The sequence below is a fragment of the Suricata suricatta genome, chromosome 15 (genome assembly GCF_006229205.1).
Source record: "Suricata suricatta isolate VVHF042 chromosome 15, meerkat_22Aug2017_6uvM2_HiC, whole genome shotgun sequence".
Lineage (NCBI taxonomy): Eukaryota > Metazoa > Chordata > Mammalia > Carnivora > Herpestidae > Suricata > Suricata suricatta.
In genome coordinates this window covers 45,267,196-45,294,468 of record NC_043714.1, presented here as the reverse complement: position 1 = coordinate 45,294,468, position 27,273 = coordinate 45,267,196, and the positions used below count along the sequence as shown (strand labels likewise).

Genomic DNA, 27,273 nt, shown 5'->3' with positions numbered 1-27,273 from the left:
AAAAAAAAAATAGGACTACAAAGTACTGATCTCTCAAGAAACATGCGTCTCTACTTTTTCCAGTTGGGTTGAAGCAGGCCCCAACTTGCTCAGGGGCAGCCATTGTTATTTCATTAATACAATAAAAACAATGTCTTCTATGATGTTATAAAATGAGTGAGCTGAAATATTGTTCTTTTCTGTTGTGTTTGATTGTTTTGTATTTCTTCATATAACAAATCTAAATTGGGCAAGAAGCAATAGGTGATTAGTCCATCCTCTTCCTTTGGCTGGACACACAAAATTTCCACATTTGTCCATGATGGATTTTCAGGGCCTTTGGCATTCGGTTAGCTCATTCAGAACGTACCCTGGGGAACGCTGGTCTGTCTTGGAGGATATAGGTAAAGTCACTTCAGAGAGGCTTTGTGTGCCCTTTGCTTGCTATAGGGATGATTTGTTCAGGATTGGATTGCTCTGGCAAGGCATTTTATTTGGAGAAGTTGGTGTTAAAATTCATTTATTCATTCAGTTATAAGGGTGTTCTTGCTATGTACCATACGCCAACCTGGCCTTCGGGAATGTAGAGGTGAATATGGTACGGCCCCTCCCATAGGAGACTCAGTGGGGAAGACGTACCTTCACATATAGTATAATCAGTTCACAGTGTGTGATCAGCGATAAACATGAAGGTGTGAGTACAGTGCGTAGGGGTTCACGGTGGAGAATGAGGAATGATCCCACCTGAGAGATTGGGTAGAGACTTCACAGAGGAGATGATATCGGAGCAGCATTTTTAAGGGTAAGTCGGCATTGGCCAAGATGCAGAGGCATTCCAAACATATCAAGCCTGGGCCTAGAGTCATGAAAGGGCGCGGTGTGGTTATGGAACACTGAGAAGTTCAGGGTGGTAGGGAGTAGGAGAAGAGCAAGTTGGAACAAGACTGTGAGCGCCCCAGGCAGCTTGCCACGGGGTTAATAAGATGTCCTGCAGTCACTAGGAATCAGAGTTCTTAGAGACGTGACATGATGAAATCCCTGGGGTTCTGTTTGGTTTTTTTTTTTTTTTTATGAGGTGAAGGCTCTTGGCGTTGCGGGAGAAAGATAGGAATAGGAAAAATATGGAGTCTGTTCAGAGTGATTGAATTGCCTTGGAAAGGGATTATGAGCATCTCAACCAAAGCAATGGCAGTGGAGATGGAGGAAAGGAAGAATCTGAGGAATCTGAGGCAAAGGCAGCACTGGTTGACTAGTCACTATATTGTTAAGAGAGAAGAGGAGGTCACGAGAGTGCCCAGGTTTTCATGTCTCTCTCCTGTTACAGGGTGGGTGATGGATGTCATTCATGGAAAGAGGGACTAGAAAGGATGTGCAGCTTTGGAGGATATGATGAATTCATTTTGTAGGTGTTAGGGGTGCTTTAAGACCTCCAGTAGGCAGCTCTTGCAGCAGGTTAGTGTGGAGGTAGATTTACATGTTTAGTAATAAGCATGGTGCCCGGGTGGGTGCAGTCCGTTAGGCTGAGGGTGGAACATACTTGAATAAAGGGACCAGAGTGGCATCTGGGGCAGCGACTAGATGGTGGTGTGAGGGAGATGAAGGAAATAGCCGTGAAGATAGGAGAAAGACCAATAGGGAATAGTGACCTGTGAACAAGGGACAGGAGAACTTCCAGAAGAGATGAACAGGGTCAAATGGTTTGAAGAGTTTAAAGATGGGTTAATTAAAGGCATGGGGCATTGATATGCACTGTTGGGGGTACAGTGCAGCTCGAGTGAATGCTGGTATTGTGAAACATATGCCAAGCACTTCACTTTATCGTGAGTAGGACTGAAGAAAAGATTAGTTTGTGTGGATGTTGGGGTTATAAGAGAGTGTTGCATCTGTGTGGGGGTTACCTTTAAATAAGAGGGAAGGACACTTCTTTCTCTGAGATGAAAGTGGGGGAGGAGGGGAGAATGGTTTTTTGTTTTGTTTTAAATCTAAAAGTCTGAATATTCATCAAGCTTGTGCTTTTCTGGGTTAAGTAGAAGGTGAAGTTGGAGGCAGAGTAATCATAGTTGAATTTGAGCATTTATTTGTGCTGGGCTCTGCACTGCCTATTTTATATACGTTACAGTCTTATACCATTTTAGAGGTAAAGAAAGTGGGTTCAGAGAAGTTTTAAAACTTAACCCAAAGTCACATACTTGATATGTGTTGGATGCAGGTTTTGGGCTCTCGGGGCTTGATTCCATCATCCTTTAACTGAAGGGAGGAGAAGGAAGTGTGAGGTAGAGATGTTAGGATTTGATGCACCAGCCTTGTAGAGAGTAGACACTGGTTTTTGGATATCCTTGGTGAAGGGGTAAGAGAGGAATTGCTAATGTACAGAATTTCAAAATTTCACTATCCCTCCATGGAAGTGACTTGAAAATAGGGCTGATTGGTATTGGTAAAATAGATTAAAATCTGTGTTCTTTCGGTACACTTCTGCAGCATAACCTGTATAAATCGTGGCCGACATTACAGGCTTTAGATGAGCACTGTAACCCATCTGACCAAATAAGATTGGAATTTGACAGAAAAGCAAAATGACACATTAGTTGTGCAGACTCCAGAGCCAGAATTATGAAGAGAAGCAGTACTTAGACCAGTAGCAGAAGTACCCCCCCAAAATCTCTTACTGGCAAGTTTTGCCACGTGATTTCCTGGTAGCTTCAGGACTCTGATTGTATTAACATGTTAAAAAAATATATTGATACTGGGTTACCTGAGTGGCTGTCTGTCGGTGGTCCGACTCTGGTTTTGGCTCAGGTCATGATCTCATGGTTCCATGGGTTTGAGCCTGTGTTGTGCTCTGCTCAGAGAGTGTGGAGCCTGCTTGGGATTCTCCCTCTCCCTCCCTCTCTCTCCTCTCCCTCCCCCACCTCCTGCTCTTGCTTGCTCGCTCTCAAAATAAATAAACATTAAAACATTACTGATACTGTTTATTTACATTTATTGTCAAAGATTTTTAGAATTTAATTGCATATAACACCTGACATGTGCATCGGCTTACAACTAAAGGAACTCTCACCTTAAAAACAAATTAGATGTTTGTTTCAAGCAGCTTGGAAGAGCCTAGAGAGAAGGAAGCTTCTATCTTGACACTTGATTTTTTTCAGCTTCAACTTACCTTTTTCTTAATTTATTCAGCAGTATTTATATCACCTACTATGTGCACTGTTCTAAAAAAAAAAAACGTGGATATGGTGGTGAGTAAGACAAAGCTGATATCCAAGTGAATAGACTGTAAATGAGTAAGAGTATGGAAAGTTGTGAAATGCTGTCATCTACAAAGAAAGCAGAGTTAGGAGATGGACTATGAGAGTGGTGGTTTGTAGGTAGTGCGGGCAGAGGTTTCTCTGAGCAGACTTGAGTAAGGACAGGGGTTGAGTCACGTGAGGAACAAGGCTAGAGAACACCAAGGCCATGGCGGGATCCTATGGGCATGGTCTAGGGGCTGGAAGCAGGCCCCTGTGACTGGAGGACGGAGAGTTCACGGAGGACGCCGGGGCTGCATACCAGGGGCCTTGCAGGCTGGGCTGAAGACTTCTCATGGCTGTGATTTATATGTTCCCTGAATTAATCCAGACTTGATGAGGTGATTAAAGTGCTTAGGTTCAGCAATTGTTGTACTTAAACTATTGTCTTACATTTTTACTTTATAGGATGGAACAAAATTCATCTGTATCGGGGCTCTATATTCGGAACTTCTGGCTGTCAGCAGTAAAGGAGAACTTTATCAGTGGAAGTGGAGTGAATCTGAGCCTTACAGAAACGCACAGGTATTTTTTATTAAAGTTGCATCGACTAGCTCTCTATATATCGACATACAAAATAGTAATCATTTTTCTTATGCTTTCTAAGAATCCTTCACTGCATCATCCACGAGCAACATTTTTGGGGCTAACGAATGAAAAGATAGTCCTGCTGTCTGCAAATAGCATACGAGCAACTGTAGCTACAGAAAATAACAAGGTAGGAAACACTTTGCGTTGATGGAGAAACATTTCATGCTTACATTCTTGGTTTTCTTCCTTTCCCTCTGCCCCCTTTCCAACTTTTAATTTTCTGTCTTTCTAAATCCATGACTTCAAAGCATCTCAGGCCTAAAGAGAGTGATCCAGTGTATAATTTTTTTGTTGCTGGCTTATCCCCATATTATAATCCAGCTTTAGAGGTGGCTTTTTGCTTTAAGGGAAGGATAAAAAATTCAAGATAAGTGCTGACAAAAGCTGTCAGAGATGGACTGGGAAAGTATGTGGGTATTTTGTTTTGTCTCTCTTTGGCTTTAGAGTCACTAATTTTTTTTAAAGTTTATTTATTTATTTATTTTGAGAGACTGAGTGAGTGAGAGAGAGGCAGAGAGAGAGGGAGCCTCTCAAAGCGCAAGCCCTGTGCTGTCAGAGCAGAGCCTGAAGGGCTTGAACTCATGAAACCGAGATCATGACCGGAGCCCAAATTAAGAGAGGGACGCTTAACTGACTGAGCCACCCAGATGCCCCTGGAGTCACTAAATACTTTTAAAAATTGTTGGAGCAGATAATTTGGTAATTTCTTAGAGATGGCTTTGGACATTCATTTCAATAACTGCTGCTTTGATTTATTTGTGCGAAGAAACTGTTTTAGGTTCTTGTCTTAAGAATGAACCTTTTCTGACTTAACTTATTTTTCTGGCATTTAGCTCAACACATTTTAGAATTCCAGTCCATAGAGAATGTGTGCTTTTTCCTAATTTTGACCACAGTCCTTTTGAAAGATGACTTCTTTCTTACTTATTTAAGCCTCTAATATTTTACTTTTTAGGTTGCTACGTGGGTAGATGAAACTTTAAGTTCTGTGGCTTCTAAATTAGAGCACACTGCACAGACTTATTCAGAACTTCAAGGTGAACGGATTGTTTCTTTACATTGCTGTGCCCTGTATACCTGCGCCCAGCTGGAGAACAGTTTGTACTGGTGGTGAGTATCCCGGGAGGGGCGTTCCGGATCCGGGAGTGCTTCTATGTGTGCAGGTAGGTGCTGTGAGAAGTGGAAGGTTGGTCAAAAGATAAAGCTTTTTAGAGATGGAACTTTCACTTTGGAACACATTAATTAACATTAAAAAAACCTTACAATGCATACTTTAGTGACTGTAATTATGGAAGTTTACAAAACAAAAATTACCTATTGTCCTACAACCTAACGGTAAGTAATGTTAGCCTTCAGGAGTATTTAAATCTTTCTTCTCTATACACAAATATGTACTTTGCTTTTACATAGTTGGAAGCATAAACTACTGGGTATTTTTTCATTCTTTTTCATTTAACAGTATTACTTAAAATATAATTAAATATACTGTAACTAATTATATTTTATATTCTGTAACTCTATTCCTTTACTGTTAGGGACTTTAAATGTATTTTTCTGTTGTGTTTTAAGGAGATAGAAGTAACTTTGCATTGGCAGAAAAATACAGGGGAATCTACTAATGAAATCCAATTACTTGGAAGAAAATTTGGGGCAGTCAATTTTCTGTAAAATTTTAATACCTAAAGGTTTAACAGAAACAGTCCCATTTATTATTAAAGCTGTGCTCAAGTAATGATTAAGAATAAGTTGTACATGTAAATGTTATTCTGAAGCAAAAATACTGCAATATATGTAATTTCAGATTTATTTAATTTATTTAAGCCTATTTATTTATTTAGGCTTCTTTGCTGCTTGCTTGGCCAATTTATACTTTTTCTTTTCAGGGGTGTAGTCCCATTTAGTCAAAGGAAAAAAATGTTAGAGAAGGCTAGAGCGAAAAATAAAAAGCCCAAATCTAGTGCTGGTATTTCTTCGATGCCGAACATCACTGTGGGTACCCAGGTAAGTGGTTAGAGGTAACCTGTCCTAGGGGACATTGTTTCTCTTCAAAATCCCTTCCTTCCCCTTTAATTAATTCCCTTGTAGGCAGTTGAAGGACCAGGTTCCAATGGCATGTGTGTGCTTTTTTATTCAGTAGTCCAGCGACCTGGCGATTCCTACCAGTGTCAGTAGGTTTCCTTATGGGGCAGGTTCCCAGATTTGCCTTATTTTAAGAATCATTCGGTCCTTAAATGGAGCTCCTGCGATGTTCCTCCTGTTTCTCTGGTGGCAAGGCGTGGGGGTCACCGTGCTAACAAACATCCCGGGTGACCCGCAGCCGGGCGGTTTGGAGGAGCCTGTTGTCAGCGTAGAGCAGGAGGCTTCCCCAGGTCTCTGTTTCCACCAGTTTTGGTTTTTGACTCTGAGATGGCTTTAGGCCTCTATATTATGAAAGGCGATTTTTCTAATACCTTAGTGGATCAAATTGTAGTCCAAGGACTTCTGGCTTCTTCCTTCTTCCAGGGAGTCTGCAGAGTCCTTTCTTTTCCACTTATCTGTGAAGCTGAATTATCTCCATATACTTTATTTATTTTTTAAATAGTTTATTGTCAAATTGGTTTCCATACAACACCCAGTGCTCTTCCCCACAAGTGCCCTCCTCCATCACCACCACCTCTTTCCCCCCTCCCGCTCCAACCCTCACTTCGTTTTCAGTATTCAGTAGTCTCTCAGGTTTTGCGTGTTTCCGTATACTTTAGTCAAAGTAATGTATCACAACAGACTGAATTCAGAAGCAGACCTGGGAATGGAACAGTCTTGTGTTAAACATTAAGAGATTTGCAAAACTGTAAACAGTGCCACTTTTCTTGCTATTTTTCTGAAAATGCAGTTATTTTTCATAAAATTGTTTGTATTAACATGGCATTTATTACTGTGAAATATTTAAAAACTTTTTCAGTTTTAATTACTAATACGTTAAATACCAACTAGATAGGACCCAAATAAAATATTTTTGGGTCCTTCATAATATTTAATAGGGAAAAAACTCTGAGACCAGAAGAGTTTGAGAACTGTTGTACTTTTCATTCATTAGGCCTCTCTGGAAGTTTATCTGGAGGATAAACATTGGTGTATATTCTAGCAAGTGCTACAATGAGTATTTTGTAAGACCTAGGAAATCGAAAATAGAAGTTGTCCCGCCTCGTAGTGATAAGGAAATGAGCAATTGAGAGAAAGCGCAAGATGACACATCGTGCAATAAAAACTACCATTCCTCTAAGTATTAAGGATTATAAAGTCCTTAAACAGTTACTACTTTAGTAACTTTCTACAAAACCCGGCGTATATGTGCTCATTTTGTGTTTGTGCCTCTGTGGTTTTGTTTGTTTTGTTTTGGTCCTAGTCATGGTTGTCTTTTTCTGACTTATATCTTGGCCTCCCAGCTGGGTAGTTTTTAGTGATTACCCACTATTTTGAGTATTATTCTTCAGCCTTCATTATTTGTGTCACTTGTTTTGGACAGGGCCTCCAAGGCGCCCCACCATATCCTGTTTAGTGCAAATGCGGATTTCTGATGTTCTTAAAGGTCCTTGTTCACTAGACTCACTTAAGAGCAGGGTCTCCTAGCCTTTGCCTTATTAGCATGGGTAACATTGCTGTAGAGAGGGGAGAGCAGAGAAAAACACTTTAAAGATGCTCTTAAGAAAATTTTTAAATGAAATAGCTTGGGATTAAATTGCTGAGTGATAGAGGTGTATTAAAATATTTTGGTGTAGAACTAAGATTTTGTTTTAAAGCTAGGGAAAACTAGAGATTTAAGATAGTCACAGCCACAGAATAAGGAAAGTGTTCGTGTGTTAATGGTTGATCCCTTAGAGTTTTCAGCTACACCTGCACTCTGGGGGTCAGAATCGTTGAGAGTGATGTATTTAGCTGTTATTCATTGGCGCGTCTCATTATATGCTAGACCCCAAATACACACCTCCTTGTCTTTAAGGTGCATTTAGTTTTTATAAGAAGGCACCAATAAATAACCTCCTGTCTTCTAATATATCTTGTCCCATTTCTCTTTAAAATATAGTCTTCTTTCTTAATGATCCCCTTTCAGGCCATAGGCTTTCACCAGTCTTTTCTGAAAATTTGTGGATGAAACTTCCCTTTAAGTCACAGCTAAGCAGGACATACCTTTTCCAGAAGTCAGCTCATAATGAACTGTTCATTCTAAGCCACATATCTATATTTAGTGACACATAACTACCTGATGGAACTGCAACTCTGCTCCCAGTATTTCCAGTTGTGATACTACTCAATGTGTCAGCGTCTTCTGTGTCACTTACGGTTAATTATAAACCACCAAACATCCTCGTATATGCCGCTGTCAAGTACAGCATAATACTTCGTTACTGGATGACTGAACAGAAGGTCCATACGATTGAGCTATTGGAGAAATCAAAAGAGATTTCCAGAAGTAGTATTTCTCTCTCATTTGGAGCTGCTGTTGGTGTGTTTGGCAGTGCCACCTTGCAGGTTGTTGGTTTCAGAGTATATGGCCTGAGGGTGCTCCTTGGCAGTGAGAAGTTTCAGGTTATTTACTCCTGAACTCAATTTCCTTCTAACACTGATGTCAACATACTCTCTTTTTTTTTTGAGAGAGAGACAGACAGTGTGAGCAGGGAAGGGTCAGAGAGAGAAGGAGTCACAGAGCCTGATATGGGGCTTGAACCCATGAACTGTGAGATCATGACCTGAGCTGAAGCCGGACACGTAACCGGCTGAGCCACCCAGGCGCTCCAACATACTTTTTATAATGTAAGAGAGAACTTATGTTATCCAGTGAAGCTTTTGGTTTGTAGAAAACAAGTCTTCTGAGGGACGGAAACATCCATAGAAATGAAGTTTATGGAGCCTGTATAATATATAGCATCATGAATTAGGCAAGTAATTTCAGATTATAAGAAAATAACAAAATATGTAATTATTTTGATTTTTTTGTTAAATGATAGCCTTTTTAAAAAGTTACTCTCTGCTATTTTTATTTCTATTCTGTTTCATTAGAGCAGAATGGTTAGTTAGGATATTTGTTGCACGAAATTTTTGTTATGTTGAATGAATTTTTTTTAATGTTTATTATGAGAGAGAGCATGTACATGCACACTGGGAAGGGGCAGAGAGAGACAGGGATAGAGAATTCCAGGCAGGGATTTCGCAGGCCCCACAGTTAGTACAGAACTCACACTGAGCTCACAAACTGTGAGATCATGACCTGAGCTGAAGTCAAGAGTCGATCACTTAACTGACTGAGCCACTTAGGCGCCCCTGTTGCATGGAATTTTGAAGTTATTTTTTAGCAAATGTGCTTAAATTATTATTTTGGAAATAATTTTGGGAACAAATTCTTTTTTTTTTTTTTTTTAATTTATTTTTGAGTTACAGAGAGAGACATAGCATGAGCAGGGGAGGGACAGAGTGAGAGAGACCCACAGAATCCAAAGCAGGCTCCAGGTTCTTAGCTGTCAGCAGAGAGCCTGACATGGGGCTCAAACCCACAAACCACGAGATCATGCCTGAGCTGAAGTCAGATGCTCAACTGACTGAGCCACCCAGGTGTCCCAGGAACAAATTCTTAATAGTGGCAACGCTTTAAGACAGTGCTTTAACAGCCATATTGATTGTGTAAGATTTTTTGGAAAACCTTAGAAATAATACTTTTATATGTTATTTTATATGTATATATATATATAATACTTTGTATATATTTTTATACATTTGAAACAACTCTCCTAGTTTTAAAATTATGTCATCTTGATGATTTTTCTTTTGTTTGTAGGTGTGCTTAAGAAATAATCCTCTTTATCATGCTGGAGCAGTTGCATTTTCAATTAGTGCTGGGATTCCTAAAGTTGGTGTCCTAATGGAGTCCGTTTGGAATATGAATGATAGCTGTAGATTTCAGCTGAGATCTCCAGAGAGCTTGAAAAGCATGGACAAAGCTAGCAAAACTACTGAAGCTAAGTAAGTACTGTATCTAATCATGATTTTACATCAGTTTCTAGTTTGCTGTGTGTATGAGAGGGATAGTCAAGGCGGACTTAGAGGTGTGCGGTGACCTAGAAAATTGCTGCCATGGTTGGGTCTTGTGAAGATGCCCAGAAGTTCAGTTGAGTTTTGTTTTGCTTTGCTTTATTTTATTTTATTTATTTATTTTTAATATTTATTTATTACTGAGAGGGGGGAGGGAATGAATGGAGGAGGAGCAGAGAGAGGGAGGCACAGAATTTGAAGCAGGCTCCAGGCTCTGAGCTGTGAGCAAAGAGCCTGACACGGGGTTTGAACTCATGAGCCATGAGATCATGACCTGAGCTGAAGTTGGATTCCAACCAACTGAGCCACCCAGGTGCCCTGATGCCCAGAAGTTTTAAAAGGAATTGGTAAAATTTACTGTTCGCAGCTTGGTTCATATTTGTATATTATAGTTGTTCTTGATGTTCAGCAGCTGGACTGACCATATACAGTTCTCTTTTGAGGTCTTTGTTTTGTCTTTAGAGTCTGTCCTTTGCCATTACTGTGTGGCAGTAGTAATGTGTTTAGCCTTATCTCTGTCATGCTATTGTTGCCCTCCTCTCTCCCTGTGCAGTCATCCTAATTTCTACCTAATGTCTTGATCATTAGAAGGATTATATAAGTTAACATTTTGGGGAGGGAAATTCTGTAAAGGATTTGCAAACTTTTTGTGTGGAGCCTGCATACAGAAGCTGGCTTACTGTTTGGAAGTTGGATAGATAGTTACTTAACACCTGTACTTTTTGAAGCATCTTTTATTTTTTCTCTTAAATGTTTGTTTATTTTTGAGAGAGAGAAAGAGCACAAGCAGGGGAGGAGCAGAGAGAGGGGGAGACACAGAATCTGAAGCAGGCTGCAGGCTCTGAGCTGACAGCACAGAGCCTGAATGCGGGGCTTGAATCCATAAACCTTGAGATCATGATCTGAGCTGAAGTCAGATGCTTAACTGACTAAGCCACTCAGGCGCCCCTTGAAGCATCTATATACACTTATTCGTATATCGTATAATTTGGTTGTTTGGTACATGAACTTTAAAAACTTTAATAAAGTTTCCAAATAACTTTTTTTATTAATCTTACAAAAATATATAATCATTATAGAAACATAGATGTGTAATAGCATCACATCCCAGAAATAACATTTTAAATATTTTGGTGTCTTTTTTTTTTTTTTTTAATTTTACAGGCATTAAAAAGAAATGGGGATTGTACTGTACATATAGGTTTTTAAAATGCTGAAATTTATTTGCTCAAATGTAATGATTGTAAATTTACTACCTTTATTGCTATTTCTCTTAATGTTCAAAATGCAAATTGTAATTAAGAAAACACAGGGATTACTGGCAGTAAGAAAAAGACAAAAATATATGATTTCTCTCATATGTGGAATTTAAGAAACTCAACAGGTGACCATAGGGGAAGGGAAGGAAAAATAAGATAAAAACAGAGAGGGAGGGCCGCGTGGGTGGCTCAGTCGGTTGAGCATCTGACTGAGGCTCAGGTCATGATCTCACAGTTCGTGGGTTCAAGCCCTACATCGGGCTCTGTTCTGACAGCTAACTCAGAGCCTGGAGCTGCGTCTCCCTCACTCTCTGACCCTCCCCTGCTCACACTGTCTGTCTGTCTGTCTGTCTCTCTCTCTCTCTCAAAAATAAATAAAAAAACATTTAAAAAAAAAACAGAGAGGGAGGCAAACCGTAAGAGACTCATAAAGACAGAACAAACTGAGGGTTGCTGGAGGGCTAAATGGGTGATGGGTATTCAGGAGGGCACTTGTTGGTATGAGCACTGGGTGTTAATACATAACTAATGAATCACTGGGTTCTATACCTGAAACTAAGACTACACTGTGTATTAACTCTTGAATTTAAATAAATTAATTAAAAAATTTAAAAAATGGGTTACTATTAAATAACTTAAAAAATACTCTTAAATAAAGCAACGCTGTTGTAATCTAAACCATATTAAGGCTTTTTTGCTTTGTTGTCATGCCCTCTCTCACGCTGTACCTGTCTTATTATACATAATAGATTTATAGACTTCCTCTATAATTAATTTTTTATCCTAAAAATAAAAGTGACAAAGCACATTTTCATTATTTATGGAACTTTGTAAAGAGTTCCTGAAATGTTTTTGACATGCACAAATATAAATGAGTTTATATTTAGCAACTAGAATATGCTACTGGAATCGTGTAATTTATGAAGTTTTTCAGTATCTTCCTTGAAATTTGCCATCTATATTAATAAACTTAGTAAAAGAACATACTGAAATTAAATGTTAAGAACATAATCATTTTCATGTGAACAAACTCTGCGCTCCTACATTGTTGAGATGTGTTCACGTTAACGGCGCGCTAGTGATGAGTCAGTACCCGCCTGTTTCCCCATCACAAGATTGGCAGAGCCGCCATGCGCTCGTGCTAAGCACTCCACCCTGATGCTGGGGAAAATAATACTGGTTTTCTGTGGACTATTTCTAAACTCAGGTGAAATTCCTGGTGGGGATAATAAGAGATAATAACAGGGGTTAAGATGATGGGCCTGGTAACAATATATAACGAAATGATCTATTTATAACACATTTCTTAGTAATAGGTGACTTTTCTGACTAAAAATTGACTTCTGCCTTTTAAGGACTAAAAAATATATGTATGTATTTTACCATTTGTAGAATATTGTATAATTGATGACTAGTTATCTTCTTAGGTATAATTAAAGAATTCAGTGAAAAAGGATAGTTTATTCTGTAATTTCTCATTTTGGTTATAACAGGTGATTCATCACCAGATGTTTCAGGAATAAATTTTTGTAAACCATTGCAAGTTGAGTTCTTTCTTTGAACTCTTAAGAAATTAATGATCTAGTTGGCATCTTATTTATTTCCTTTTACCATTTCTCAATTAAATTTCTATGTCCAAGTCAGGGTTTACTGACGTGTGAAACCTTTTTGCTCAAGAGGCTTATAGTAAATTGAGTGTAGCTTTTGTTGTTATTCCTAGATAAGGATTATCGGAATCATTCAAAGTTGTTGACAGCTTTATATGGTGTATTTTTCTCTCCTTCTAAAATATTACTTAGCATTGCACTGTGTACCTTTTTCAGTACCTAGAGTCCTAGGAATAGACCATTTTGTACAGGTTTTAATATTTCATTCCTTTATAAGAATAAACTTGATTCTAAAAAATAAACCATCTGACAAGTTCTTAATGTTTCATTTTACCAATAATGAGAATCTTATTTCTAATCTCAGGCCTGAAAATAAGCAGGAACCAGTGAAAACGGAAATGGGTCCGCCGCCATCTCCGGCCTCCACATGCAGTGACGCGTCCTCAATCGCCAGCAGCGCATCAATGCCATATAGTAAGTTTTATGTGTAGTGTGCTCTGGTCAGAGTAAGGGCCCAGGCAGAGAGCTGGGCGCAGTCTGTTTATGATTTGAGGCAACTCACACCATTTTAAGTGTCTTTTTGTATAAATTGTGTTTCTACTAGTTAGATTTTATGTGTATGCACAACTTTTTTTAAATGAAAAAAGAAATAGTAGTTACAGTGTTGGCTATTCTTGTTTTTTAGAGTTCTCCTGAGTTTATAATTTGTAAAATGCATTGCAGTGATAGTGAGAAATAACTGCTACTAGTTAGAGTATTTTCCCACCTTTGTTGCAACTGTTTTTAATATAAATTGGTTATGGCTTGGGCATAACTTGTGCTCAGAATGTAGAATTTATAAACCTAGATTCACTACTCTACTGCACATTGGATTTAAAGAGTTTCTTGAAAGTCCTCAAAATAAATTTATTTTACAGTATATTTGCTTTGCACTTTAGGAAGTTGAAACTTAATCAATAGTTACATAATAATTTTAAAAACAGATCAACAGGGTTTTTTTTTTTTAACCTTGGTCAGGTAACTCTAATTTTAAGGGTTCAAAATAAGTTTTATATTTCTTGTTTGTGTTTGCAGTAGTGTTAATATCATTAGGCATTAACAGATGTGGTGGTTTTTGCTACTTAGTCACTTGAAGTGGAAATTGGTCCTAAAATGTCAATTCATAAAGTGGCAGTTCACAGAATTGTTATTTAGATGTCTCAGTAATGTATCCCTTTACAAATGATCTTTTTTCGTATACTTAGATGAAATCTATAAAGTCTCTTTCACGTTTTCTTCTCGGTACTTACCATTTTGTTGTTGTCTAAGAGCGACGGCGGTCCACCCCTGCCCCGAAAGAGGAGGAGAAGGTGAACGAAGAGCAGTGGTCTCTCCGGGAAGTCGTTTTTGTGGAAGATGTTAAGAATGTTCCTGTTGGCAAGGTTTGTTCAAAATGTCTGAGATCCAGAACTAGAACAGTGTGTGGTTGGTGAGTGTTCCTTAGCCCTTTCCTCAGAGCTGCTGCATTCGTCGCCGTCACTGAGCCCATGGCCTCCTGCAGAGAGCTTCTGTTCCATACAAACAGATGAGTAGGAGGCCTCTTCCTAAGCATTTATGGCAATATACCGCTTCTTCTTTTTTTTTTAAGTGTTATTTTGGAAGAATTTTAGGTTTGCAGAAAAATTGCAAGGAGATTATATTAGTTTTTGATACAGTCCATTCTTTGGAACTATCAGTTCTGAAGGAGACATCATCTTCCATAATACTTAAAAACTTCCTTTAATATTTAAAAATCTTACTCTCTTCAGGTCACCTTCGAGTTTCTTTTTCCTTCTTTCTGGAGAGGGTTACTCGCTTTCTAAGAAACCAAATGGGTAGAGTCTATCAGCTGAAATGCCATTTATTTCACCTTTCTCTCCACACATACTGAACAAAACGGAACTATATCTGCAAAGTAAAGGTTTTTCTGATTGCTCCTTTGTTTCTGACTTGATGGTCTTTCATTGTACTTTAGGGAAAGAGTAGGTATGCCATGCCCTGCAATTTACAAAGGCCTTTTTCGTATACTATTTCCATTTGATTCTCAAAATAGAACTGTAGCTTATGGGCAGGTATTTCTTCTGAGAAGATCACACTGGCTCAAAATCGGAAGCAGTAAGTAGCACAGGTAGGACTCCAGTATTTTGGTTGCAAGTCCTGTGCTCATCTTTCTTAACATTGCTGACTCTCTACCCGTGTCATCCAAAATGGTAGCCACTAGCTATATATGTGGCTAATTAAATTTATTAAAATTTAATAACATAAAAAAGTGAGCTCCTCAGTCATGTTGGCACCGTTCCAGGTGTCTCATAGCCCTATGCTAATGGCTACCGTATCGGGCAGTGCAGATATGGGACATAATCATCGTCGCAAAAGTTCTTTCACACAGCGGGGCTCCAAACTAATAAAAAGGAAGATTGGGAGAATTTCATGGGTTCTACTTTATTTTTTGAGCTCATTGCTAAACATCCAAGGACTGTAAGCACTGGCTATGTGAGTCAGTTTTTCTCTAGAAAATAAGTCTCAGATACAGATATCAACAATAAAGCTTTGGCGAGTCTGTTTAGGTGTTGGTTTTTGTTTTTTCCAAGTTCAGGTTAATTTTACAACTTGGTGATCATTAAAGAAATAGAAGAAATTAAATGCCTTCAGCGTTACATTAGTTCTGTGAACATAATTTGCATATTAATTTCATATAGGTTGGTGATAATATTCAACATATTTACCTGTACTTTCAGGTGCTAAAAGTGGATGGTGCCTATGTTGCTGTAAAGTTTCCAGGAACATCCAGTAATACAAACTGTCAGAGCAGCTCTGGATCAGATGCTGACCCTTCCTCTCTCCTGCAGGACTGTAGGTTACTCAGAATTGACGAACTGCAGGTAGGTGCCGAGGGACCACTCAGCAGGTGGATGTTGGCCCTTACTGCTCGAGGGTGTTACGGTATCGGAGAGCCACGTTCCTTTTGTGTCATGCAGGTTGTCAAAACTGGCGGGACACCAAAAGTTCCTGACTGTTTCCAAAGGACTCCTAAAAAGCTTTGTATACCTGAAAAAACAGAAATATTAGCGGTGAATGTGGATTCCAAAGGTAAAGATTTTGTAACGTTTTCACCTGGCATACTTTATATCCTATTAATGTTTGTGTAGTAAATGGGCATAGGATAGAGGCCACCTGGGTGGCCTGATCAGGTAAGCGTCTGTCTCTTCATTATAGCGCAGGTCCTGATCTCACAGCTTGTGAGATCGAGCCCTGCATCGTGCTCTATGCTGACAATGCGGAACTTGCTTGAGATTCTTTTTCTCTCTCTCTCCCTCTCAAAATAAACAAACTTAAAAAAAAAATAGGCATAATATAAAGTGGTTTGGGGCATTTGGCAGTTGTGTGCAATGTTTTGGAATGAAATAAATCTATATTTAAATGTGACCAGAGATGCTAAAATTTGGCAGGTACTTACTAAGAGATTATTAAAGATGTGTAAAAAAAACCTTTTTTTTACATTTATGTGTTTCTGAAGGTGTGCATGCTGTTTTGAAGACTGGAAACTGGGTACGGTACTGTATCTTTGATCTTGCTACAGGAAAAGCAGAACAGGAAAATAATTTTCCTACAAGCAGCATTGCTTTCCTTGGCCAGAATGAGAGGAATGTAGCCATTTTCACTGCTGGACAGGTATTGACGCTTATTTTTGCTTGTGAAAACTGATGGGACATTATTGGCATTTTTGTAAAGCCTAAAGTTGGGCTCTAATTTGCTTGTTATTAAACTACTGAAGAATTTAGAATGTCAAGTACAATTAATACTGGGTTTCTTATTTGGTTAAAATAAACTAATCTAGCATGAAAATAAATATACCTGTTAGATTTTATCATTTTCCCTCTATTACAGGAGTCCCCTATTATTCTTCGAGATGGAAATGGTACTATCTACCCAATGGCCAAAGACTGCATGGGAGGAATAAGGGATCCTGATTGGCTTGATCTTCCGCCTATTAGTAGTCTTGGAATGGGCGTACATTCTTTAATAAATCTTCCTGCCAATTCAACAATCAAAAAGAAAGCTGCTATTATCATCATGGCTGTAGAGGTAACTTGACTTTTGAAACTACTTGGCATTTTAATTCACATGATACTACTAGAATCTAGGGAAAACAAACTTGAATAGATGATTTGTTGACCCTTCTCTAGAGACGGTAGTAGTGTATTAGGTAGGACAAGAGATGCGTGAACCCTATATGGCAGTGTGAGGGGTTGGCATGCGCAGTGCTGCAGGCACGAAGGAGAGGGATATACATCAGACTGTGATGGTAGAGGAGGCTTCTCAGATGCCTAAACACCGCTTTGAATAATCAGATAGAGGTCTCCTAGACACAAGATGCAAGGGGGAAATGTTATCCCTGATGCCAAGCCTTTGTGAATCTTAGTATGTTGGGAGACCATATACATTTTGTTGATACAAACAGAAGGTAGGGCTCATAAGGGGTCAGGTGAGTGGCAAGAGCAAAGGCTGGAGAAAGGCACTGGGGCGCCTGGTGTGCTAACCTAAGGGGTGTGAGCTTCCCCCTGAAAGCTAGGAGAAAGATTTTAAACTGACCTTTTAAAAGGGATTAGCAGTAGGTGGAAAACAAGCCTAGAGACCAGATTAAGAAACAAAGTAAACTTGAACTCTTGGAAATGAGGAAGAGGGAATGGATTTCAGAGATCTTAAGAAAGTAGACTCTCTAAAGCTTAGTACTGACCTTCAGCAGTAAATGAAAGGAAGGAGTTATAAAGCTTCTTATTTGGGTGTGGTTGATGGGGAGAGGGAAAATAGGAGGAGCAAAAGGGATGTGGGAGGAGGATGAGTTAGTTTTAAACATGTGATAGCTGAGGTGTTTATTAGATGTGCAGGCAGTACCACCGGAACTTACTGGAGCAATCTGAGCAGAGATTGACCTGATTTGATGTGGTATTTTCACAGGATCCCTGCTGACCTGCTGGAATAGTAGGGGACGGGGCGGAAGTAGGGAGGCCTGTGAGGAGGCTACTGAAACAGTCCAGGTGGGAGGGGAAGGTGACTTGGCCCAGGAAGTAGAGCTGTGAGGGAGAAGGGTTCATTTCAATTCTAGGTACGCTAGATCTAGATCGGCTGACAGCCAACAGGATATGCTGATGGCTCAGTGTAGGGTGTCAGGAGAAGCAATAAGGCCAAAGATTCTGAAGAAACGAAGTTGGCATTAATAGAGATGGAGACTAGGGATGAAGCAGATTCAGAAGGGAGGAGGGGTGGAAAACAGGAGTTTGGTTTTAGACTGCAGAGTTTAAGGTGCCTGTCAGGTTAGGTATCCAAGAAGAGGTGGTAAATAGAGAGTTAGATACATAATTCTGAAGACCTGGAGCAGGACGGAGAATTAGATTTAGGAGCCTATAGTACATCTGTGATATTTAGATGTATTACAGGGAATGAAATTAAACCAAGGTTTTAGAGAAGAAATCTAAGGACTGAGCCGTCAGAATAGGATCGGCATTTAAATACAAGAGATAAAGAGGAACCTGCATAACCAACTGAGAAGCAGCATCACCCATGGGATTGGAAGAAAACCAGAATGAGTGTCGTTTTGGAAGCCAGGTGACAAGCATGTATCAAGCAGGATGCAGTGATCAGCCATGTCTGGTGATGCTGTGGGCCAGGCGAGGCACATGCTGAACAGTGGCTGGGGATTTGGTTCCATATGAGTCATTCTGGACAGTAGGGATGAAAGCCTGATTAGAGTGAGCCATGGAGAAAATGGAAGAAGAACTAGAGACCAATATAGACTGCTCTTGTGAGGAGATTTTCTATAAAGGATGGAAAGCAGAGCTTAGTATGGGAGCTTCTTTACCCTTCATTAGGTTGGAGGTGAAAGCAAATTTGTTAGACTTGCATCTAAAGTAGTCTGAATCCAGGTATTCTGAGACCTTCCTGTGAGCTTTCTGTTTGGAGATACAGTACTTGTATTCTTAGTTTAGTTTTGATTGCAACCTATTAGACTAGAGGTTCCAAACTGATCGGGGTGTGGTTAAGGAGGTGGCCATGGACTGAAGTAACCTTCACATCATTTTAAAATTTTTAATTGGCTGGAGAAGATCTGGTGACATTGGGCCACCCAAAAGCCATTAGCGTGTCCCCTTTTGTGGCTATATGTGGTCTCACCAATTTATTGTAGTTCCTGATACTTAATTGCTTAGAGTCTAAATGTTGCCATTTATTTATGATGCGGTTTATGTTATCTTTTTACCCCTAGCCTCCTCCGCTCATTTGTATGACTTCAGGTGCATCTGTAGGCATTCGGTTCTGTGACCCCTGCCCTCTGTCTGCATCTCAAGAGTAACGATAACATGTGTCCTCATCCCATGGGTAGGGCTAAAGCGTGCCATCATTTATCTTTGTACCCCAGCAAGCAGGCCTTGGTGCACAGTAGACGTGCGAGAAATATTTCACTGAACTCTCTCTGCTTTTTCCTGTAAAAGTGACAAATACAGCATACAGCGATGCAGTGTAAACTCTTTTGCTTCTAAGACAGTCATACTGTTAGAGTCACACTGTCAGGGTGAGAGCCCGTATAAAGCAGGTTGGAGATGCGAGTTCCCTGGGGCTGTTTCCACTGAACACTGGCTGATTGCTTGAAGACATTTTATGTCACAGCGTGTGCAGCAGACTATCTTGACTTTAGTTACTTTCAAAAGTAGTGTGCTTTTTATTCTTGGGAGAGACTTTGACATGTTCTGTCAGCATGTTAATTATTGCACTTACGTCACTGGGCTTTGGCAAGTTAAATCTTGTGTGTCCCATCCCATACTTCTGAACTGGAGCTTACTGTGTATGGGGTCCCCTCAGAGTCTCCGTGCACAGTCAGAATAGCCTATCTCAGTTACTGAAATGTGGCAAATGCTGAAAGGGCTTAACTGTATTTTTTGGTTCCCCCCCCCGTCCCTTACCACTCCCCACTCTCCTCTCCATACACTTAGGAGAAGGATGGGATAGTTAAGTAGTTTGGGAGAGAAATGGCAAGTTGTTCAAGTGCATCTTTCTTCTTCCCTTTGTATTCCCACACATTCCTTTCCCAGTTCTTAATTCCCGTGAAATGAACAAGTTCATTTATCTTCCAAAACTAATGCTTTATATTTAGTCCATTAAATATCCCTTATTAACTAAGTTGGTTTTACATTCTGAAAGAGGTACAATTGAATTCCTTGATATGTTCATGCTGTGTCTTAGTCTGTTCAGGTTGCTATAGACTGACTGGTTTACACAACAGACATTCCTCACAGTTCTGGAGGCTGGAAGTCCAAGATCAAGGCGTGGGCAGATTTGGTATCTGTTTCAGACAGCCATGTACTCTCATAGGGTCAGAGGGTTTTTTCAGCCCCATTAAGAGTGTTAATCCCATCCACAAGGGCCCCACCCTTGTGACTTAATAATTTTGGAAAGGTCCCACCTCCAAACACCCATCACATTGGGGAATAGTTTTGAAAATAAGAATTTTGGGGGCCGTAGATATTGTCTATAGCATGCTGTTTCTCATGTAGTTAATGAAATGTTCTGTAAATTATTAATGCTACCATGTCTTTGACGGTAAAGTTACATTAGTTGTAACCTCTGAGGGATTGCATCTGTCGTGATTTCTGGGGGAGTTGAAGATACTGGTTTTCATGTACTGCAGTGGGATACAACCTTCATGAGCATCGGAGGGTATGCATGAGCCTATATAGAAAGTATCCCCTGTGCTTAATTGGTTAATACTACTAATAGGGTTCTAATTTAATAGTTACATAAGATATAATAGAAACCAGGGGTTGGCAAAATGGTCTGCCAGCCAGATCCAGCCACTCCCATTCATTCATTCATTCATGTTCTGTGTATAGTGGCTTTCCCACCATAGCCACAGAGTTGAATTAGTTGCAAAAGCTGAAAATATTTACTGGTCGTTTACAGAAAACGTACACACTCTTCTCTATTCCTGTGAATTGTATACTCTGCTGAAAGAGTACCTTTAACTTTAACTCCTGTGGCAGGCTACCTGAAGTCGCCTCTCCTTACTTGCCGAGCTGATTTTATTACTGCGTGAAATTATAAAATGAGGAGTTTTTGACATGTGTAATGTGCTATTCAAATTCATTGAAGTTTTTTTCCAATTTGTTTGAGCACAGAAACAAACCTTAATGCAGCACATCCTGCGCTGTGACTATGAGGCCTGCCGACAATATCTGATGAATCTTGAGCAAGCGGTTGTTTCAGAGCAGAATCTACAGATGCTGCAGACATTCATCAGCCACAGATGTGATGGGAACCGAAATATTTTGCATGCTTGTGTATCAGTTTGTTTTCCAACCAGCAATAAGGAAACTAAAGAAGAAGAGGGTGAGAATAAGAGTGATAACAAGGTCTTTACAAGGAGTTTTAGGCAGTTTTGGGGTGTCTAGGTGGCTCAGTCAGTTAAGCGTCCAACTTTGGCTCGGGTCATGATCTCATGGTTGGTGAGGTCAAATATAACACTGAAAAGGAAATCACCATGAAGGATTTGTGTGTGCTTTTTCTTTGTTTTGCAAAATCTAGGAGTTCTGACATTCTTAGAAGGTGAAGATGCCCGTCCTCTTATTAGGATGAGTATATGATATAAGCAAAAAATTTTTATCAGTGAGTTTTGTTGTCTTGAGTCCTGTTCTTTGATATATACAGGCAATATAAGTAATACTTGATGAGATTTAATGATTTTATAATAGATGACTTTTAGTTACCATGAGAATTATTTAACAAGTTAAGGCAAGTTATATTGAAGCAACTTTTATCCCAATTTTCATAATGTAGAGGGAAAAATAACCTAGCGAGTTATGAGACGTTTTTGGAAAAATAAGAGGTTTTTTTTTTTTTTTTTGCCATAAAGGTCTTAGTTGGCTACTGAAGGGGAAATCTGAAAGTCTAAAAGTGCAACTGGGTAATTCATAATGTTTTTCCTGATTTTGAAATCTGATGACATACTGCTAGCTACATTTTTGAGTGGTGGTTTACTTCCTTATCACTAAAGGAAGAGACTGAGGTACTGAATTACGGGTCTTTTCTCCCTTGATAGTGAAAGCTAGATTTCAGTCTACTTATGAATAATCTTATGTTTGACCTTTGGGGGTTGAAAGTAAGGCAGAATATGGAAATAGATTTAGCTATGATTTGTAATATGTAAGCTATCTTTAGTGTCTCTTGTTCTAAGGAGGAAAAAATTAAGCCATTCATTATCTCTAGTGTGTGAATTAGAGCAGTAAAATACAAAGCAGTTAGCATTTAATGGCCTATACATACTTAATCTCAATCTCTTAGTTATTTCTGAAGTTTAAATTGATCCTAGTTTTTTCTCTTTATTTCAGAAGCAGAGCGCTCTGAAAGAAATACATTTGCGGAAAGGCTTTCAGCTGTTGAGGCCATTGCAAATGCAATATCCGTTGTTTCAAGTAATGGCCCAGGTAATCGGGCTGGATCATCAAGTAGTCGAAGGTAATGTGATTTTTACCAGGAAAGTTTAATTGGCGGAAACAGAACCCAAGTACAGAAAAATATATCTCTTACCTATCCTGTGCATGAATTGGCGAGTCCTTTTGCTTTGTTTTTGTTCCTCCAAATATCACCCTGGGGAAAAGATCCGATAATATCTAATTAGATTTTAAGTGTAGAACAGTAGGACCTAGGATGCTTCAAAAACTTAATATACACAAGTAGTTCAACCTTGATTCTTTGAATGTGTTTTGAGTTTCATCCTTGCTTCCTAGGAAGTTATTTTCTTTAGTTGGAGAACAAGTAATAACAATAATGGAAAGAACTTCAATCTTTTATTTTCAGATTACTTATTTAGATCGATTTCTCAGATGTCTTAATGATCTGGGAAAAAAACGAAAGGCTGGTGTGTACTATGAATGTTTGGTATTTAAAATTTTCAGCACTCTGGGCTGTGGGATGGACAAATCTTAATAACACATTAAAAATCACTAGGCGTTTGAATAGATGAAGAATATAAAGAATTCAGATATAGTTTTTTTTCTTTTTTTTTTTTTCTTTTCTAAAGGAAAAAGCACATGTATGTTAGACACGAGAGCTAGAGTTCTTGGACCTTTGACAGCTCACTGATGGAAGCACTGCTCTCTGTGCTAATGTGATAGGTTGTAAAGTCTACTTAAAATGAAGAGTCTCTTTGCCTATTTTCTGTGCCATATCCAACTTTCCCTTTAAAAATGATTCTCCTAAAATTGGTACCAAGTTGATAGCTTCCTGGGTTCAAAAATGTCCTGAAATGAAACTTACCAAAAACTATTTATGGGTGACCAAATTGTAATTTAAAACAGTACAAGGACCTTACGTAGACTATACAAAATGGAAATTATCACCAGCTTATTTGTTTAGGACTACACTAGGCAGACAAAGTGTTTGGTCTAAAACGGAAAGCAACTTAAATTCTTCATGAAGAAAGTAGTGTCTGAATTATTTCAGGTATTTCATTTCCTCAGGGAAGATACAGGTGCAGATCAAGTTGGACTCTGATATGGTTGGTCCAATGCCAGTGCTGCCATCTTTTTTTCATGTAAGGATTATTTGAAGGCAAAGACTAAAAGGAGCTTCAAGAGTGGGTGATGTGTTGCTCACAGAAATAATTTGCAGAGTAAGCTCCTTTGAGGCATTTGCCGAAGATTTCACTGCAGTGCTCTTAACCAGTTCAAACTCAGGGCTGCCGGTTGAACAGATGAAAGCACAGGAGTCTTATTTTCCACGCCGGGCAGTAGGAAGTCCACAGACTCTGCTTCATTGAAGTGAAACCCTCCTCTAGCCTACAATGGATTTTCTAGGCGATGCCCCTTGATGAGTATGCAGGCTGGGATTCATGAGCTGTAAGCTCAAAACTGATGCAATTTCAATATTGAATGGAGTACTGTTAAATGTCTTCAGATGATGATTTGACTCAGAAGTTTTGTTATGTGACTCATAGTTCCTGAGTACAAAGGGCAGATTTAGTGGAAAGCTTGATTGATGCATCTGATTGCAGGTGTATGTACTCTAGAGATTGTTAATCTGGAAGACACATGACCTTCGCTTTTTTGTCACAGTGGTATGTTTGAACATGACTGGATTCTAAGGCTTCTGTAGCATGGATATAACGTGCTTACAAAGAGGAAATTACATCATCCTTGAATTCTTCCATATTGTCAGAAAATACGATGACTCCAGGCAAGCCTATCGAAGAAATGTCAAAACTCTGAATCTTAGCAGCCAAGGTGGTATCTCCTCAGTATTGTCCTCAGCCACTGAGGATACAGGTGAATCTTCATGAATTGTGTACAACATCTTGAAGAATAATTTTCTTTTTTTGTTTTTTGTTTTTTGTTTTTAAAGAATCTATATGAGGAGCTGGGCATTGTACTTAAAAATGTTCCCAAGACCTAATGAAGAAAAGAGGTTAAGGACAATTTTTTAAAATGACAAAGAAATGACCCCCTCACTTAATATTGAATTGACTACATCACAGCAACAGAGTTGGGAGTTTGCAAGTTCAAGATGAGACTATGGTCTCCACTTATCTTCATTTTATTCTTAATCTACTCTAAGCTAGAGGTTGGAGAATAGCCCACATATGTTTTTTGGCCTATGCACGGTTAAAATTTTTTTTCTTTAAAATTCGAATGCCTTCAGATGAGCAGCTATGCTTCTGATTTGCCATTACTCCCCATTTCTTACACCTGACTGCCCTTTCCTCAATTGATATTGCCTTCCAGGCCCAGGAGGCATTGAGTTTGTGACCCTGATGTACACATTCTTAATAGGCTCCAAACATGTATTTATTTTCAGGTTATATGCAGTGTCTCCCAGTAACTGCTGATTTTTCTCTCTCTCTGTTTTGAGTAAGACACAGTAGGATACCAAGTATATTATATTGAGCTTAATTAAAATTGTATAGGAACATCACAATGTGAACAGTCACCCTGGTGGGTGCTGTTAACTGGTAAGGAGACTGCCTTTCTCTGTGGGTGATGTCTTCGGACAGGGAAGTGATCTCGACTGACATAATCCCTGTGTCCTGTTCCCCTCCATATTATAAAAACTCAGACTTCCAAATTGGGAGAGAGAAGATATCAATACCATAAAAGAATTAATTGTAGGCAGTTTTTTTGATAGTGAATACATTATAAACTAAAATATTAAGACATTAAAATTGACTTTGCAGACTCTTCCAAAGAATGTTTCTGTTCCCAAAGGTATATCGTCATATATAAGCTTTATAAAATAGATGTGTTCTTGAAAGTAGCCTCTGAAGGAAATTTTTGTAAAAGCTTAGAAAGTTTGTCCTTTTAAATTGAAAGTGTATGAATATGGAAAAACACATTTACCCTCGGATTACAGAACAATTATAATTAGAAGATTCAAACATTAATAAAAAATTTTCTAAATTACTTATTTGTACACATATATATAATGCTCACCTGGTAAGGTGGTAGGTCTTTCACATCAGAGAAATGTCATGTGTGGGATTAAATCTGCATGGGGATTAAATCTGCATAAACCCATATGTGTTGCCTGGCCCTTATAATTGAATTTTTAGTCTTTATTCATTTAGAAGCTTTAAAAATTGTGGCTGATGGAAAGGATTTGCCTCATATGCTCTCTCTTAATTGCTCTTAGTTCAAATGTGTTAACTTTTGTAGGCTTTGTAAGCTTTTATTGAGAGGTATAGATTTTTATACACGTAGTTACCAGTTCCCATAACAAGGTCTGTGTTTGTGATTATTTCCTTTTCTTTTTAGTGATGTGCACCCCTGTGCAGTATTTTTTTTCCTTGTATAGCAGGAGAAAAAAAAAATATCACGCCCAGACATTAACAACACATTTTACAAGCTCGACATTAACAACACATTTTACAAGCTCCAGTTGCATTAATATCCTTGGGATACAAACTGTACTGTTAAAAGCCTTTTTTTTTTTTTTTTTTTTTTTTTTGGTATAAAAAAATAAATCTAAATCGGTCTTTGTTTTAAAACTACTCACTGTGTGGACATTAGTTCAATTGTTTTTGAGATTACAGCAAAGGGATTTATTTAGTGGGCTAACTATCGGTTTCGTGCTATGCAGTATGTTTGCTGATGTCTATTATTAAACTTAATTCTCACTGACTATAAACAGGGACAGAAAACTTTTTTGTTGTAATGTTTAGCTGTTCATTTACCTTAATGTATGAAAGATTATTTTCTAATCTTCACCGTAAGTTTTGTTCCCTGTGCTTATTAAGTTTGTATGGGAGCTTAATGTAGTGGTTTTAGTGCTGAACTGGGTACTAGGTGCCCCCAGTACCATTTCTATCCCTCACTGACTTTGTGATTCCAGAATTGGCATTTGTACTTCACTTCCCTTGCCTGGAGTGTTTGCTTATAGAACAAATTTTGGTCTCAGATGAGAAGTTCTGTGCACCTTTTCATTACAGTCCGCCATGGTAGTGAGCTCTTATTTTGTCCGTGTTCTTCTAGTTTGAGGTTACGGGAAATGATGAGACGTTCGTTGAGAGCAGCTGGTTTGGGTAGACATGAAGCTGGAGCTTCATCCAGTGACCACCAGGACCCAGTGTCACCCCCCATAGCTCCCCCTAGTTGGGTTCCTGACCCTCCTGCGATGGATCCTGGTAAGATCTGTTATTTTATTTAGTGTTTAACAACAACAACAAGGTCCTAAAAGAAAGGAAATTTTAATGGGATATTTAGAAATCTGAAGCTTTTAAAAGTAGCGTAATGAGTAAATTGTAACTAATTTGGTTGTAAAGATTTGGTTTAAGGGGTTTATAACTTACCAGTTAAAATCCTAGAAGCTCTTTTCTTGAAATACATATTTCCACACTGGCAAGAAGCTAACTAGTAATCCATTATAGTAAGTCAGTAATTTAGAGGATTCCTTCTCTTATAATTTGGAAAACAAGTTTCCACTTAAACCTCTGTTCAATTTGACCTTTGGCTTGCAGAGAAAAGCCTTAAGGCCAGTTAAGAGAACATGTTAGGGATACGTTGCCTATAATGATGTACATCCTGCTGTTCTGTTTACTGAAAGATGGTGACATTGATTTTATCCTGGCCCCTGCTGTGGGATCTCTTACCACAGCAGCGACTGGTACCGGTCAAGGACCAAGCACCTCCACCATTCCAGGTGAGGATCCGTACTCTTTTACCTGCCTAGGCGTTTGGGTTTCTGCAGAGCCACACTTCATGTCAAGACTTTCCTTGGCTTGAAAAACGTCTAATTCTCTGAATTAGATCTTAATATGTCAGGGAAGTTGTGTTGTTGTAAAATGTATTAATGTGTTTAGATTCTCTATCATGAAATGATCAATTTATTGCTGATACTAGAATATTATTCTGGAGGCTTATTAATAGGTATTTGTTATGTTATGGCAGAATATTATTTCATTCTGTCTTGTTTACTCTCATTTTGTTACCAAATGGA

The 27,273-nt window shown here is 38.8% G+C and overlaps 1 protein-coding gene across 1 annotated transcript in view; it reads left to right on the top strand.

Annotated features, from left to right (window-relative positions):
- Positions 1-27,273, top strand: part of UBR5 (ubiquitin protein ligase E3 component n-recognin 5) — a 138,427-nt gene that overhangs the window by 66,099 nt on the left and 45,055 nt on the right. Inside the window, exons 11-25 of the mRNA XM_029923310.1 lie at positions 3,672-3,788; positions 3,871-3,981; positions 4,810-4,964; positions 5,738-5,855; positions 9,661-9,845; positions 13,145-13,254; positions 14,089-14,201; positions 15,537-15,680; positions 15,777-15,888; positions 16,316-16,470; positions 16,687-16,884; positions 20,967-21,177; positions 22,176-22,302; positions 26,310-26,461; positions 26,881-26,976. Coding sequence (XP_029779170.1) covers positions 3,672-3,788; positions 3,871-3,981; positions 4,810-4,964; positions 5,738-5,855; positions 9,661-9,845; positions 13,145-13,254; positions 14,089-14,201; positions 15,537-15,680; positions 15,777-15,888; positions 16,316-16,470; positions 16,687-16,884; positions 20,967-21,177; positions 22,176-22,302; positions 26,310-26,461; positions 26,881-26,976 — 2,104 coding nt within the window. The remainder of the gene's footprint in view (positions 1-3,671; positions 3,789-3,870; positions 3,982-4,809; positions 4,965-5,737; positions 5,856-9,660; positions 9,846-13,144; positions 13,255-14,088; positions 14,202-15,536; positions 15,681-15,776; positions 15,889-16,315; positions 16,471-16,686; positions 16,885-20,966; positions 21,178-22,175; positions 22,303-26,309; positions 26,462-26,880; positions 26,977-27,273) is intronic.